Consider the following 12,359-nt stretch of genomic DNA (forward strand, 5'->3'; position numbering starts at 1 on the left):
TTATGCAAAGTTTTCCTTCTCCTGCTAAAGCTCCTCTCTGAAGAAGCTGGGTGGTTCTAACCCATACTGACTGTTGCTGAAATTGAGTGGGGAAACTACTTCTGTAAAAGCCATTAGCTAAAACACGGGCAGAAAGCCTCATTTTTACATTCCTAGATATCTGAATAGAGGCTGTCTTTTAAAAAATGTCTTTTAAGACTGGATGCCTATGCTGGCTGGTAACTTTTCTAAGCAGTACCGTGAGTATGGGAGTGAGCTGGTGAAATCCAGAAAGTCTTCTAAAATCCCGCCTTGGCAGAGTGGCTTTCACTGGGCAATGCACCTGCATGCAGCCAGAGGCTGGGCGTCAGGTTTTGCAAGTCCTTGAAAGGAGCCTTCAGGGAATGATGTAATTCTACTGATATTCAAAGTGTCTCTTCTCTCTGCCTTACTGAAACCTTACATTTGATTTAAAACAGACTGTAGAGGCTTCCCAAGAACATCTGGGCTTTTAGAGAGGGCCAACCATTACAAAGGAAATCCTCCTACTTCAGAGCAAAAAAATTTCAAACGTGCATAACCATTGACCTATCAGGGCCTTGCTGGGATCCTGTGTGGGTACCTGTTCTCACTTAGCACATAACAAGTGTAGATTTAAACTAGCTCTGTTTGCTACACAGACCAATATAGTTCTTACATCTTCTTTCTGAAACAGAAAGGATTGAGGAATAGCACCAAAACCAATACTTCTTTCTAAGCCAGAGAGACGACGGATACTGTCAAGAATAGCTTGCTCCTCTAGCCCTCCCTCCATTTTTTTAATGATATATTTGACTTGGACTTCTTAATTTATGATGTTAGTATGCTACAGTGTGCTTTTGCTTCTTCATCACTGTAGCACAGAATAGCAATCTCTTTCTCAGAGCTACCCTTTTTAAGATACGTATGACAATGTTCTGCTACAGACTTTGCTCTTCCATTTCTGTCTAGGTTGTCTTCTATTTCAATCTGGCCTTGCACAGCATGAGCACATGTGATTCTACATAATAAGTTTTCCAAATATTGGTTGGGAATATTTAGGGTAGGGTACTTTACAATCATTTCCATATTTTCCTTTAGATAGCTATAGGCACTGTTAGCATCAGAAACCGCTGGCTAGTGGCTGGATGAGATCATGCCATGTTGCTTCTGGGAGGGCAGTTGAGAAGCAATGACTTGTCTCTAAGGAGTCCATGAAAATCCAGAAAAAGCTGGGCTCAGGAAGATCTGGTGATGCGGTTAGAGTCAAGGCTTCATTATACCAGTCGCCTTCCCCATCTTGGAAATTCTGTGCTTCATCAGTTGTTATGTGCTTCACATCATCAAAGCTTGCCTTCAAAAAGGCTACCCTTGTCACAGCTTGGCAAATGTTTTTCTGCCTAGAGAAGAGATACAAGTGGATTAAAAACAATTTCTGCATTGCAAACTACTGGTTATACTTGATCAGAACCAAGTGAGTGCCCATGATACTGAATTAATATTTATTAGTAGATGCTCAGGATGTTAAGAAAAGAATTTGAGCCTTACTAAAAATGTATCCCAACTACATACTTCAAACACTCCAATGGTGATGGACCAAATAGCATACCAAGTATACTAATCAGTACTCAGCTATTTAAAAATACTGGTGAAATAACATAATGTTGAAATGAGTAATTGCAGGAAATACCACACAAAATCTCTCAAGGGGCTGGTTCTCACACACACAAAGAACAACTTCTTGTGTGCACTGCAGCATAATTCTTATTTTTCTCTGTGATCCTCAGGGCCACTATAGTTTTTCCTGTTCCTGGTAGAGCATAAACCTACAGCTTCTTACTTTTGTGAAGATTTTCTGACAGCAGCTGGTGGTGTTTGATGGTCAAGAGGTTCAAAAACTCAGAACCAACATCTTAAAAAGGACTGGAAAGTCAGCAGGGCTACTGCAAGAGCACGCAAGACGGCCTTCAAGCTGTCACTGTAGATTAGGCTGTAGTTTTGGGGATACATTTCTTGAATACTCAGATCCCATTCTTTTCCACAGCTATTTTTGGGAGGCAAAGTCAGTAGCTTTGATATTACACAAAATTTGTGAATATAGCCCCTAGTGTTGACCAATTTCACCTTCAGCCTTCAGGCTATGTGTCCTGAGCATTCAAACAAATCCTTTGAGATATTATGCTTTCAGATCATATAGAGGATAGGTGACCTATCCTTGGCTATTAGGAGAACATCACAAACTATGTCTTGGTTTTCCGGCAGGCTGACCTCAACAGCCCAGCTTCTGGAAAATATCAGAACTCCCTCAGAAAGCTGCTTCAATTGTTCTTCCATTAGAATATCCAACCCTGGATGCTCTTGGAGGAGATCTTAATGAGTTTTTCTGGACTATATATTATGCTGTGGGATCTCACTAACAAGGCAAAGAAGATGAACCGGTTAGCGTTAGTGTAAGATATGCAAATCCAGCACTCGGAAATGATCCTGTGGGAATTAATATTGGTGAAAGGCTAAAATGCAGACCACAGCTGCCTGAAATACCCTTTTGCTTCTTCAAAATTTCCCCTAACCACTCTATGTTTCCACATTCTTTTGAAAGGACTACTTCCTCAGGGAACTCAATCCTCATCTTCTACCCAGGTCTCAGTCCCTTTGCTAAAAATGCCAACACAGGACCAGCTCTTGCCAGCCTTGTTTAGAAGAGCTGGTAAGTAAACAAAGAAACAGAAACAGCTCAATACAAAAGCCCCTGGACACCTGGCTGATCTTGCCATGCCACAGAAACGTCGGGCTGTAACTGGCAGCAGACTCTCCGCTCTGGTCCCAGCCCCAGTCACTTTATGTATTTACTTCGGGTGATTCCAAGTGACCTTCTTCTCCCACCTTCTTTATAAAAAACAACAAGACAAGAAGGAAAAAAACATACACGAAAGGAAACGTACTTTGTTGCTGGTTTTACTTCTCTGCCAGTTTTGTTTTCTTCTTCTCTGTTCCCTGGATGAAGCACCAGTGTCCACAGACTTCACTGGATCTTTCTAGCTCTATCTGAAGTTCAAAATCATCTTTTGCCAGGATCCCAGCCTTCCGGAGCTATTACTTCCCTCCATCTGGCACTTTTGCAGTGGCCAAAGCCTATCAGAGGAAAGAGACAATTACAAAAAATAGTTTTAGAAGAAATCCCACAATTTATGGCATTTACATACAGCATTGCTTGTTCAGCCTGAAAAGTTGGTGTTCCGTTAAACTTTCAGAGCTGCAAAGTCAAAGTCCCGTGTGGAAGAGGCAGTCAATGTATCTTCTTTTACAACATTTGCAATATGAGATTCAATTTTCCTAACTTTTTTTACCAACAAAGCACACTAAAGCTTATAATTTTATACTGAAATCATGCCCACATACAACTTTCAGCTGAAATAATCAGAGTTATGGATTAAAATTGTCTCATAAGGTTTCCTTGTGAAAATGATCCGTGCAGGGGGCAACTTTGGAGCATCCTCAGTGTCACTTCCCTCCTTGAGGCAAAATTCCAGTGAAGGCATTGAGATTGGGGCAATAGTGAGAGGCCTGAGGACAGGGAAGGTTGTGTGCTTGACTGCAAAGCCTTGAGAAGCCTTGCGCAGCAGTGGATGAGTGTGCCCTGGGTATTGGCTCAACAAACTTGTGTATTTTTTTGAGAGGAGATGAGAGAAGATGAAATAGTGTGGAAAAAGAGCAAGCTAGTGCTAGACTGCAGAAACTTGCTTGCAGAACAGGAAGCAAATAGAAACATATTCTGATTGTGGGCAGGATTACAGCTTCATGTACTAAATGAAAATGCTTTTTGCTTTTGATTCCATAATATGTAAAAGAGAGTGTTCTGCTTAACCCCCTTGGCAGGAGCCGGTGTAATAACCCCTTTCCTTGCTTTGCCCCTTGTCTTCTCCTTCCTCTTCAACTCCCTCTAGACTCCATTCTGGTGCCTGGGGCTTCTCTTTATTCCTTACAAAGCAGTTTTTCCCAGTTGAATTTTTCATGGCGCCCACCACCAGCTAATGAAGACTTCCTTACCTTCCTTGCAGATTTCCACTCTGTGGGCTGAGCAGTCAGGATGAAACCCACAGGTCTATGGGTGCATTAAAAAAGCTTTTATTTCTTGAACTCTGAGTCTCCCTATGTACTTACTGTGTCATGGGGCTGTCTTTGCTCCTCAGATTAGATCCTCCTCTTGATCCCACAGAGGCAGGGCCGCAGCAGGGTCAGAAACCCTAGGAAAACGATGTGAAATACATCTGAACAGGCATGTGTGTTAAGCGCGAATTTCTTGCAAACGGCTGCCCATCAGCAGCAATCGATTTACTGCTTTATAACAGGGTGTATTTACCCATCTGGCCTTACAAAAAAACAGGCAGGTGTTGGAATCCCAACTTGTGACCAAAAAAGCCAAGCATTTTATTTTAACTTCTATATTAAATCATGATACTCTTCCTTCCAAAGCACCTTTTCTGTTCAATTGTTGGAATATTTTTACTTCTCCCACAATTTTTTTTCATTTCTTCCTTCTTTCCGCCCCGCCTTAGTTGGTTTCATAGTGATACCACACAACCCACAGCAGGGAGAGCTGGCGAGCCCTCGAGACCGGACGGTGTTTGAGGCACTGACTTATCACTGCCCTCTGCCTCGGCCCAGCAAGTCATGCGGCTGCGGCTGAAGAAAAGTCAGAAAGCGAAGCAGCTCCGCCGCCGGCTGCCGCAGGAGGACAGCGGCCTACCGCTGGGGCGGGGCTGGGCCGGGCCGGGCCTTCCCGCCCCCTCAGGCCGCCTCAGAGTGGAAGCAGATCACGCCGCGGCGAGCTCCGCTAAAGCGCATTCCTATTGGCGCCCACCCAGGCTAGCCGGCAGTGCCGCGCGCTGCCATTGGCTGTTGGCCACCGGGGGTGGGACAAAGGCGGGTAGTTCCGCCCCGGCGTAGCTGGTCCTGTGTGAGCGGGAGCGCGGTGGGCTGAGGGGTTGGAGGGCCCCGAGGGGCGGCTGAGGGGATGGAGGGTCCGGAGGGGACCAGGGTAGGGCGGCTGAGGGCTCGGGGCGCGGGGGGCCGGGGGCCGGGGCTAGAGAGGCTGAAGGGTGCGGAGGGGTTGGCTGAGGCGGGGCATCAGGGGCTGAAGGCGTGTGGAGGCGATGCGCAGGCCGCGGGGGATGTCTGGGGGCTGAGCAGGGCAGGGCATTGGGTGCTGAGGGGGGTTGGGCGGACAGGGGTTTGGGGACTGCAAGGGGCTCGGGGGAGGAATCGGAGAAGTAGGGTGCAAACGGGTGGCACGAGGGAAGGTCTTGATCAAAATAGGCCTCTGCACCCTTGGAAAGCCACGGACTTAAGCAATATTTAAGGTATGACGGGTTTTTTCCTCTCGGCTTTGCCTGGTACTGGCTCTCCTTGGCCTTGGAATCCCAACTTATCTTCCCCACCTCCAGCTTGGTTCTATCAGAGATGTCACTCTCCTCCCTTCGTTTGCTCCCCTGCTAAATGTGCTTCATCCCCTTGTTATCTGTAACAGTAGGAGATGATAAGGAGGAAAAACAAACCCTTAGTTCGTGGATGAATGTAAAACTTGCATCAGCTCCCTTTATCTGTTGCATGCTTGCAGATCAGCCAAAGCCTTAATGCCCATTTGGAGTCTTTTCTGCCTTGTGAAGTGGCAGTAAAAGGGACCAACGTGTGTAGGTGTGTCAGGAGGAAAAAGAGGGGTTTTGCTGGCTTAGCTAGTGGTGTTTGGGAAGGGGTAATGGAAAGGTTTTGCCTGTGTTATTCTACCAACATGGCTTTGTCATACACACAGCTGAACAAAAACTCTGTGTGGAGAGACTACGTCTGTACTGATGGTGCAAAGTAGCACCTCCTCTGCACTGCTGTGTGACAGAGGTGGGTACAGGAAGGTAGAAATAGCAGCTCAGGGCTCGGTTTTTCAGGCTTGTAACAGTCACTCCCATCTCATCTTTCAAGGGTCAGTGTTAACTAGCTGCAAACTGTCCTGTAGAAATTCCTGATCTAAAAGAAAACCCTGTAATCCTGAAAAGAATTAATGAATTAACCCAGAACCCAAGTTAATCTGTGTTTGTTGGGGGTGGGGGTGTGTTTGCTTTTTCCTGTAGATAAAAACCTAGTTCTGTTCCTAGTTCCTGACCTGGGAGCAAGCTCTATATTGAATGGAAATAAATTTGTCCAAAGCAATGATGAGTGAAGTATACTCTGAACTGGTATTGCTGAGACTTTGTGTCTTTGCTCTGACCAGGGCATGATCACGTAATCTTCTCTCTGAGCTTATTTAGGCTAAGCTCATTTAGAGTAAACAGCTTTGCTTCTTGAAATTTTCTAATGCACCTTAAAATATCGAAAAATTAAGAATTTTTAGCAATTTCTTTTATCAACAGAAAAACAAAGCCTTGATTTGAAAAGTGAGTAGTGCAAATACTTGTTTAGATTTGGGTTTCTTGCTGCAACGCTGGGTTTAATACTGAGCCTGCAGCGAGGTGGGGTTCTTTTTTTTTCCTCCTATGTGAGGCTTACAAAACTCCTGATATTCTGCCATGGTATCTTTGCCCTTTGTAAATGCAACACGGGCTCCATAAAGTGGAGTTTGGGCTGTCTGTCGTGTAGAGACTTCATGAGCTGTTGGTTCAGCTATATTATCTTCTAGGGTTGCCAGCACCAAGGCAGGAGTATTTTTGGAAGCATGTTGTGGTGTTGGGCTTGGCTCTGGTGCTCTGCTTTGGATGAAGTGCAGCCCTCTCGGGGGTGGGTGGGGAAGGCTGGGCTACTCAAGCAAGTACAGGAAAGGATGGAGCTATTCTCTAATCTAGTTCTTATTCTCTTCCAGGTCTTGGTGACAGCTTTACATTCATTCCTCTCTTCCTGTGGAGAAGGAAGCTTCTGTGGGGAATATGTACCTGGGAGTACAGTTATGGCAGTTTTCTCTTAACAGGAGAAGCCACGTGGTTTCTGTTAAGGAAGTAGGGAAAGCAACTCAGTTGCTAATAGACTAATCTCTTAAGAGTGTCTAGATGAGCAGGGAACGTGGCTTAGGTTCACAAAGCATTTTTTAAAAGACTCGCAAAGTAAAGTCCTGACAGTAATGTACCAGGCAACTCCAGAGCTGCTGTTAATGTTGATGTAATTGTATTAAGCAACAGAATGAACACCCTGAATGCATATATGATGCATGACTGTATAGAAGTCACAAATTAGTATGTAAGTCCAAAGGTTGATTTAATAAAGTTGGTGTTTCTTGAAAAAACAACAAAAACCTCTTGTCTATCTTTAGACCACTGTGGCTTTAATAACACTGTGACAGTTAAGAAGCAGATAAACGGGGACATTTGTATAACCTGAATCAGTTTCATATCTTTGTTTGAGAGCAGTAAACCCAATAAATGGGCATGTGTTTGGGTACTAAGGGCAGGAGGGTTAGAAGAAGTGGTCAAATCCAAGTTGGTATTCCACAGCCATCTGCAGGAACACTACTGAAATCTGGGTAACTGCTGAGCCTGTAACCACTGTGGGCTTAATGCCTGTTAGTCAGCTAGGCATTAAAGAGCACTTTAACGTTCAACAGAGTAACTACAGCTGTTCAGAACGGTGAGGCTTAGATGTGGGTGGTTCTGTGCAGGTCTGGGAGCTGCCCCGGAGTTGGCCAAATCTAAGTCTGGCTGGGACAGGGTGTTGCGTGGTGTGGTGTGGGCATCTGGTGGCTGCTCTGGAGAGAGGAAGAGAGATTAACCCTGGGAGAAGGCGGCGAGAGGCCCTGGAGCAGCATGCCTGCAGGCGACATACTTGTGCTGTTCAGCAGTTAGAGAATCCTGGATTCTGGGGAGGGTGGTGCAGAACTTGCCCAGGAGCTCTGCAGTGCCAGCGGGTGAGTTGGCATCAGTCAGGCCTTCTGTCCCAGGTCTGCCCAGCTTCTCACTGAGCAGCAGGTGGATCATTTGGGAAAGTATAAGAAGGATAAAAGGAAAATCAACCTATGCTAAAACTGAATCGTCGGTCAAATCCTTCAGCCCTTATTCAAATGAGCGGTTGCACTAGAGTCAACGGGACAATTGGGCCCCTGCCTGGCTAATCAGGCAGGTTTGGGTAAGACAGTGCAGCACCAGTGGAATGAGTGTCTTGGATGCGGGGTTTTCACAGAGATGATGATCTCTGTGTATGAAGCAAAACTGATGTGATGAAGCAAGTAATGCGAATTAATAGCCAGCCCAAAGCCAGCTATGTTAAAAGTGATTTGAAATCTCAGGAAAAATCTTGTGCCTTGATGTGATTTCTTTTCCAGTAAGATGTGTGTGCTCTTACTGGCTTTCTAAAGGAAGACAGGTATCTCTATGGATCCTATAACTACCAGAGAAAGGAGAGGGTTTCTTTTTACTATTGTTCCATAGTGGCACAGGGAGAAGGGTCTGGAGGTTGTATAGAGGTAATAAGACAAGCACCAGGGACAAATCTCCTTTGTTACAATGGATGTTTTCCAGAGCATCTTTGGTAGGATGGAAATTACTGTATTCTTCCATGTTATTCAATAACCTTGCTATCTTGCTGGCAGGTAAGGGAGGATATTAGAGATTTTTATCTTCTGAAGCAGAGCTAAAGTGGGGGGAAAATGAGATGACTGGTTCAGTGGCTTAAATGTTAGAACATATCTCTAAATCCAAAAAGATCTTATACTTTGTGCAGCAAACTTTGCTCTTCACGTTCTCTAAGCAAAGTCACCATGATGGCTGGAGTAGCTGACTGCTGCTCCCTGGAGCCGAGTCAGGGAACAACTTCCATCATGAAAAATCAGGTGTCAAGCAAGAACCAGCCATAACATCACACGCATTTTCTTTTCTCCTCCATTCAACAAAAGGATGCTGTCTTATGATATGAATGTGCTACGTGTCTGGGACTGGAATAATTGCAATGTAATACTCAAACATAGACATTAAAGATTCCCAGCCTACATAACACGTCTGCAGAGATGAAAGCAGCTTTGGTCTAGTCTACCTTATGTAAATAGAGCCCCTGGAGGAGCAAGCCCTGTTTTTCCAGTCCTCAGAGTAGTAGTACGTTAGATTCTCAATCGAGAAAGAATTTTGCTTTATAAAAGCAGATAATGACAGATTCAAAGACTTACTTAACATAAACCAACTCTTATCACTTGGCACCGTTGCTCTTTCATCTGGTTTGTTGTATTTCTCTCTTGTGCAGAAGATGTAATCCCCCTCTTGTATCCTTGCTTGTACACATTGCCCCTTGTTCCTTTAAAGAATCAAACGTCTTAATTTAGAACAATTGATGGGAATTGGGGGTGTGATGTTCTCAAGACAAAGGTGACTAGCCTGAAAACACAGGGAGACTCTTTAAGAATAGCATGATCAGAGCAGAGGTTTAAGCCTGTCTCTACCTCTTTGATGAGCACTAGCGCCAGAGCTCGGCCCGGGCAGCACGAGCGTCTGGGAAGCTGCCTAGAGAATTTTCACTATCTCCTCTTTAATTTGCTGGCTCATGCCCTCGAGCAGGACTTTTACCAGGGATGCTCTTTGATCCTCACATCTGCATTCTTCTTATCCAAATCGATGTTTCTTCCCTTTCGGTTGGTCTTTGAAGGTATTTCTGTGCTGGCTGACAGATTGTGGCTGTCCAATCCCTCTGAAACTGTCACAGGGTGTTTGAAGAGCTAAGAAACAGAAGGGGAGAGCCTTACCAGAATGCACAATGGCAGCAAAGCTCTGATGTACCACCAAGTTCAAAGGAGATTTAGAGCTCACTGATGAGCTGTAGTGGTCAGAAGTCTTCTATGGGACGTAAGGAGTGAATTTAGGCTCCCTGCTGCCTAGCTGCTAGCCTCAGAGACGTATCTCCCCGAAAGCACAGGCCTTTCAGCTCTCAGGAGAGTACAGTTTGACGAGGTGCTGCAGCTCCGTGGCGTAGCCTGTGATCGGGCAGCGCTGGTGAGTCTTGACATAACTGTACGCACAGCGGTAGCAAAACACAAAGCCAGACGTGGAGAGGGCCGTGGCATTGACGCGGATTCGGCGGCACAGAGGGCACACGGTCTTCAGTTTGGGTAAGAGTACTGAGCCGGCCCCGTGGTCGAGGTGCACGGGGGGTGGAGGAGTAGGGAGCGCTGTCAGAGATTTGATGGTCTCCTGGTTTTCTGAGGAGTACCACCAGTCCAGGAACTGGAGGAAGAACATGCTGATGGACAGCCCGGTGGACAGGGAGAAAGCAATGCCACCCAAAGCTTTCCTCACTGCTGACTGCACTTGTGCTTTAATGCTGTAGCAGAGAGAGAAGGTATGGAGAAATTGTTACTACTGCCCATTTGTCCGTCTGCAAACCACGGCAAAAAGGACATGGGGAGTAAGTCAGTGCTTTATAAAGCTGCTTAATGCTAAGAAAGTTGGTCAACGTATCCCTTGTTTGTAATGAGGCATCTGCTAGGATGTTTCTTCCAGATTCTTTGTATTTTAACAAAGCTTAAAGTCCTGTTTTGTTCAGAAGTCTAAACTGAAAAATTTGGATTGAGGGGACCTGGACCACAGAGCGTTTCACTCATGGATCATCATTTTACAGGACATGAAGCATGGGGATGACTAGCTTCTGCTCAGAAAAACCAAAGAGCGGAGTTTCAGTCCTTTTAGCAATATTGTTGCAGCCTACTTCCCTGTTAAAAAAGCGCAGGTGAAGACTGAACATTATAAAGGCTGGAGTGCCAAAAATATCCCCAAACATAGCAATTTTATTACCACAAAATCCTGTGAAGCTAATCCCTGCCGCCTTCGTCCTTATTTATACTAACTAGATACCCTTTTGGAGCACATTTTTTCAGAGGTAAACTTCATCCTGAAGAATTTCTGGGGAACAAGACAGTTCTACTTGCAGCATCAGCTCTAGATTAACACACCTGCAGACCCCTAGAGAGCAGCAGCTGAGCCGTGTTCTGACATACCTGTGTGTCTGACTTGAGGTGGCTCCAGCCGACTTCTTCTCCAGGGCCTCGATATCCTCCAGGGTCAGTCTGACCAGGCAAACACCAGCCAGCCGCAGGATGGGTGAATGATGCTGAGCTTTCCCGAGGATATAGCACAGTTGCTGGATAAGAAACCAGCCCTCCCAGGTCATGTTTACAAAGGGGTAGGCAGCTAGAAAGGCTCTGTAAAAGCGCTTCCAGGATGACGATGGAGGGTGGATGGAATACTCATCCTCTTCCCTCAGGCTGGACACCAATTTCTCCAGCTTTCCTTTTAGGTAAGGAATAAGAACCAGCAAGAGGAGAGACTTCCAGTGCTGCCTCTTTGGCAGGCCAGCAGTGGCCAGAGGTTGCTGTCGGCAATCTCCTATCGGTATCCTCTTTAAGCTATAGAAGTTTTCAGAAAAGGAGGCGCTGCACCTGGCCAGATAGTGCTGCTGGAGCAGAAGATCCAGAAGGACATAGATTTCATCAAACCACTGCCAGAGGAAGCCATATCGGCCAGGATTAGACTCAGCAAGGACCTATTGAAAGGGACACCAAATGGAAGGAACTGGAAGCGGAGTAACATGCTACATTACAGCAGCTATAAATTATGCTTCCAGTTCACAGACCGAGCTGGGTGGGTCAAAACTGTTCTGGCTGCTTGTGAGTGTGGCCAGAGGTAAACCCTGGGGATGAATGGCTCAGCGCAGAGGTGTGCGGCCTCTCCAGGGTCCCTCTCTGCAGCACTATCCCCACAGATCCCCCTGCCCCAAGGACACTGTTCACCCCATATCTCTGCTCCCCACAGACCTCCCCCCGCCCTGAGGACACTGTTCACCCCACAGCCCTGCTCCTCACAGACCCCCCAGCCCTGAGAACACTGTTCACCCCACAGACCTCCCGCCCTGAGGACACCGTTCACCCCACAGACCTCCTGCCCTGAGGACACCGTTCACCCCACAGCCCTGCTCCTCACAGACCCCCCGGCCCTGAGGACACTGTTCACCCCACAGACCTCCCGCCCTGAGGACACCGTTCACCCCATAGCTCTGCTCCCCACAGACCGCCCCCCGCCCTGAGGACACTGTTCACCCCACAGCCCTGCTCCTCACAGCCCCTCTGCCCCCCGGCCCGCAGCAGGGAGGACTCCGCCGCACCCCGCACTCGTCCCAGGCCTGCAGCCTGCCTCGCCCTTACCTTGACCAGGTGCCGCAGGGCGGGTCTCACGGCGGCCATGAGGCTGTCCTGGGCCACCACCTCGAAGATGGAGGGCCGGTCGTCGCCGGCGGAGGCTGTCGTAAGGTGGGCTCCCAGCTCCGCCATGGCGCCGGTGCGCCCCAACCCGCCGCTAGGGGGAGCCACCGCCCCTCAGGGCACCCGCCTGCCCCGCCCCCCGGAAGCGCGG

At 47.1% G+C, this 12,359-nt stretch overlaps 1 protein-coding gene, 1 non-coding gene and 1 pseudogene across 3 annotated transcripts; 1 reads left to right on the forward strand and 2 right to left on the reverse strand.

Annotated features, from left to right (window-relative positions):
* Positions 1 to 505: 505 nt before the first annotated feature.
* Positions 506 to 2,626, reverse strand: LOC142066278 (schlafen family member 11-like; annotated as a pseudogene).
* A 3,566-nt stretch (positions 2,627 to 6,192) lies between these two features.
* Positions 6,193 to 6,290, forward strand: LOC142066333 (Z30 small nucleolar RNA). The gene has a single exon (XR_012663672.1). It is a non-coding gene; the product is annotated as a Z30 small nucleolar RNA (small nucleolar RNA).
* Positions 6,291 to 7,214: 924 nt separating this feature from the next.
* On the reverse strand, positions 7,215 to 12,352 carry PEX12 (peroxisomal biogenesis factor 12). 2 transcript variants are annotated; one of them, XM_075113224.1, is made up of 3 exons: positions 12,152 to 12,352; positions 10,949 to 11,448; positions 7,215 to 10,275 (listed from the first exon to the last, which is right to left on the reverse strand). In XM_075113224.1, exons 1-3 carry the CDS (start codon positions 12,275 to 12,277, stop codon positions 9,876 to 9,878), a joined length of 1,026 nt encoding a protein of 341 aa, XP_074969325.1. In that variant the 5' UTR covers positions 12,278 to 12,352; the 3' UTR covers positions 7,215 to 9,875. The 2 variants fall into 2 exon arrangements, with proteins under 2 accessions (XP_074969325.1, XP_074969324.1); XM_075113223.1 differs by having other exon boundaries at positions 10,949 to 11,493; positions 12,152 to 12,351.
* Between the last annotated feature and the right edge of the window lie 7 nt (positions 12,353 to 12,359).

This window comes from Phalacrocorax aristotelis, chromosome 18, assembly GCF_949628215.1.
Source record: "Phalacrocorax aristotelis chromosome 18, bGulAri2.1, whole genome shotgun sequence".
NCBI lineage: Eukaryota > Metazoa > Chordata > Aves > Suliformes > Phalacrocoracidae > Phalacrocorax > Phalacrocorax aristotelis.

Coding starts and splice junctions, on each gene's coding strand:
- PEX12 (XM_075113223.1), bottom strand. CDS start 12,277: ATGGCGGAGCTGGGAGCCCACCTTACGACAGCCTCCGCCGGCGACGAC. Junction 11,494..12,151: donor CCCTGCGGCACCTGGTCAAG/GTAAGGGCGAGG, acceptor CCCTTTCAATAG/GTCCTTGCTGAGTCTAATCC. Junction 10,276..10,948: donor ACCTCAAGTCAGACACACAG/GTATGTCAGAAC, acceptor TCTCTGCTACAG/CATTAAAGCACAAGTGCAGT.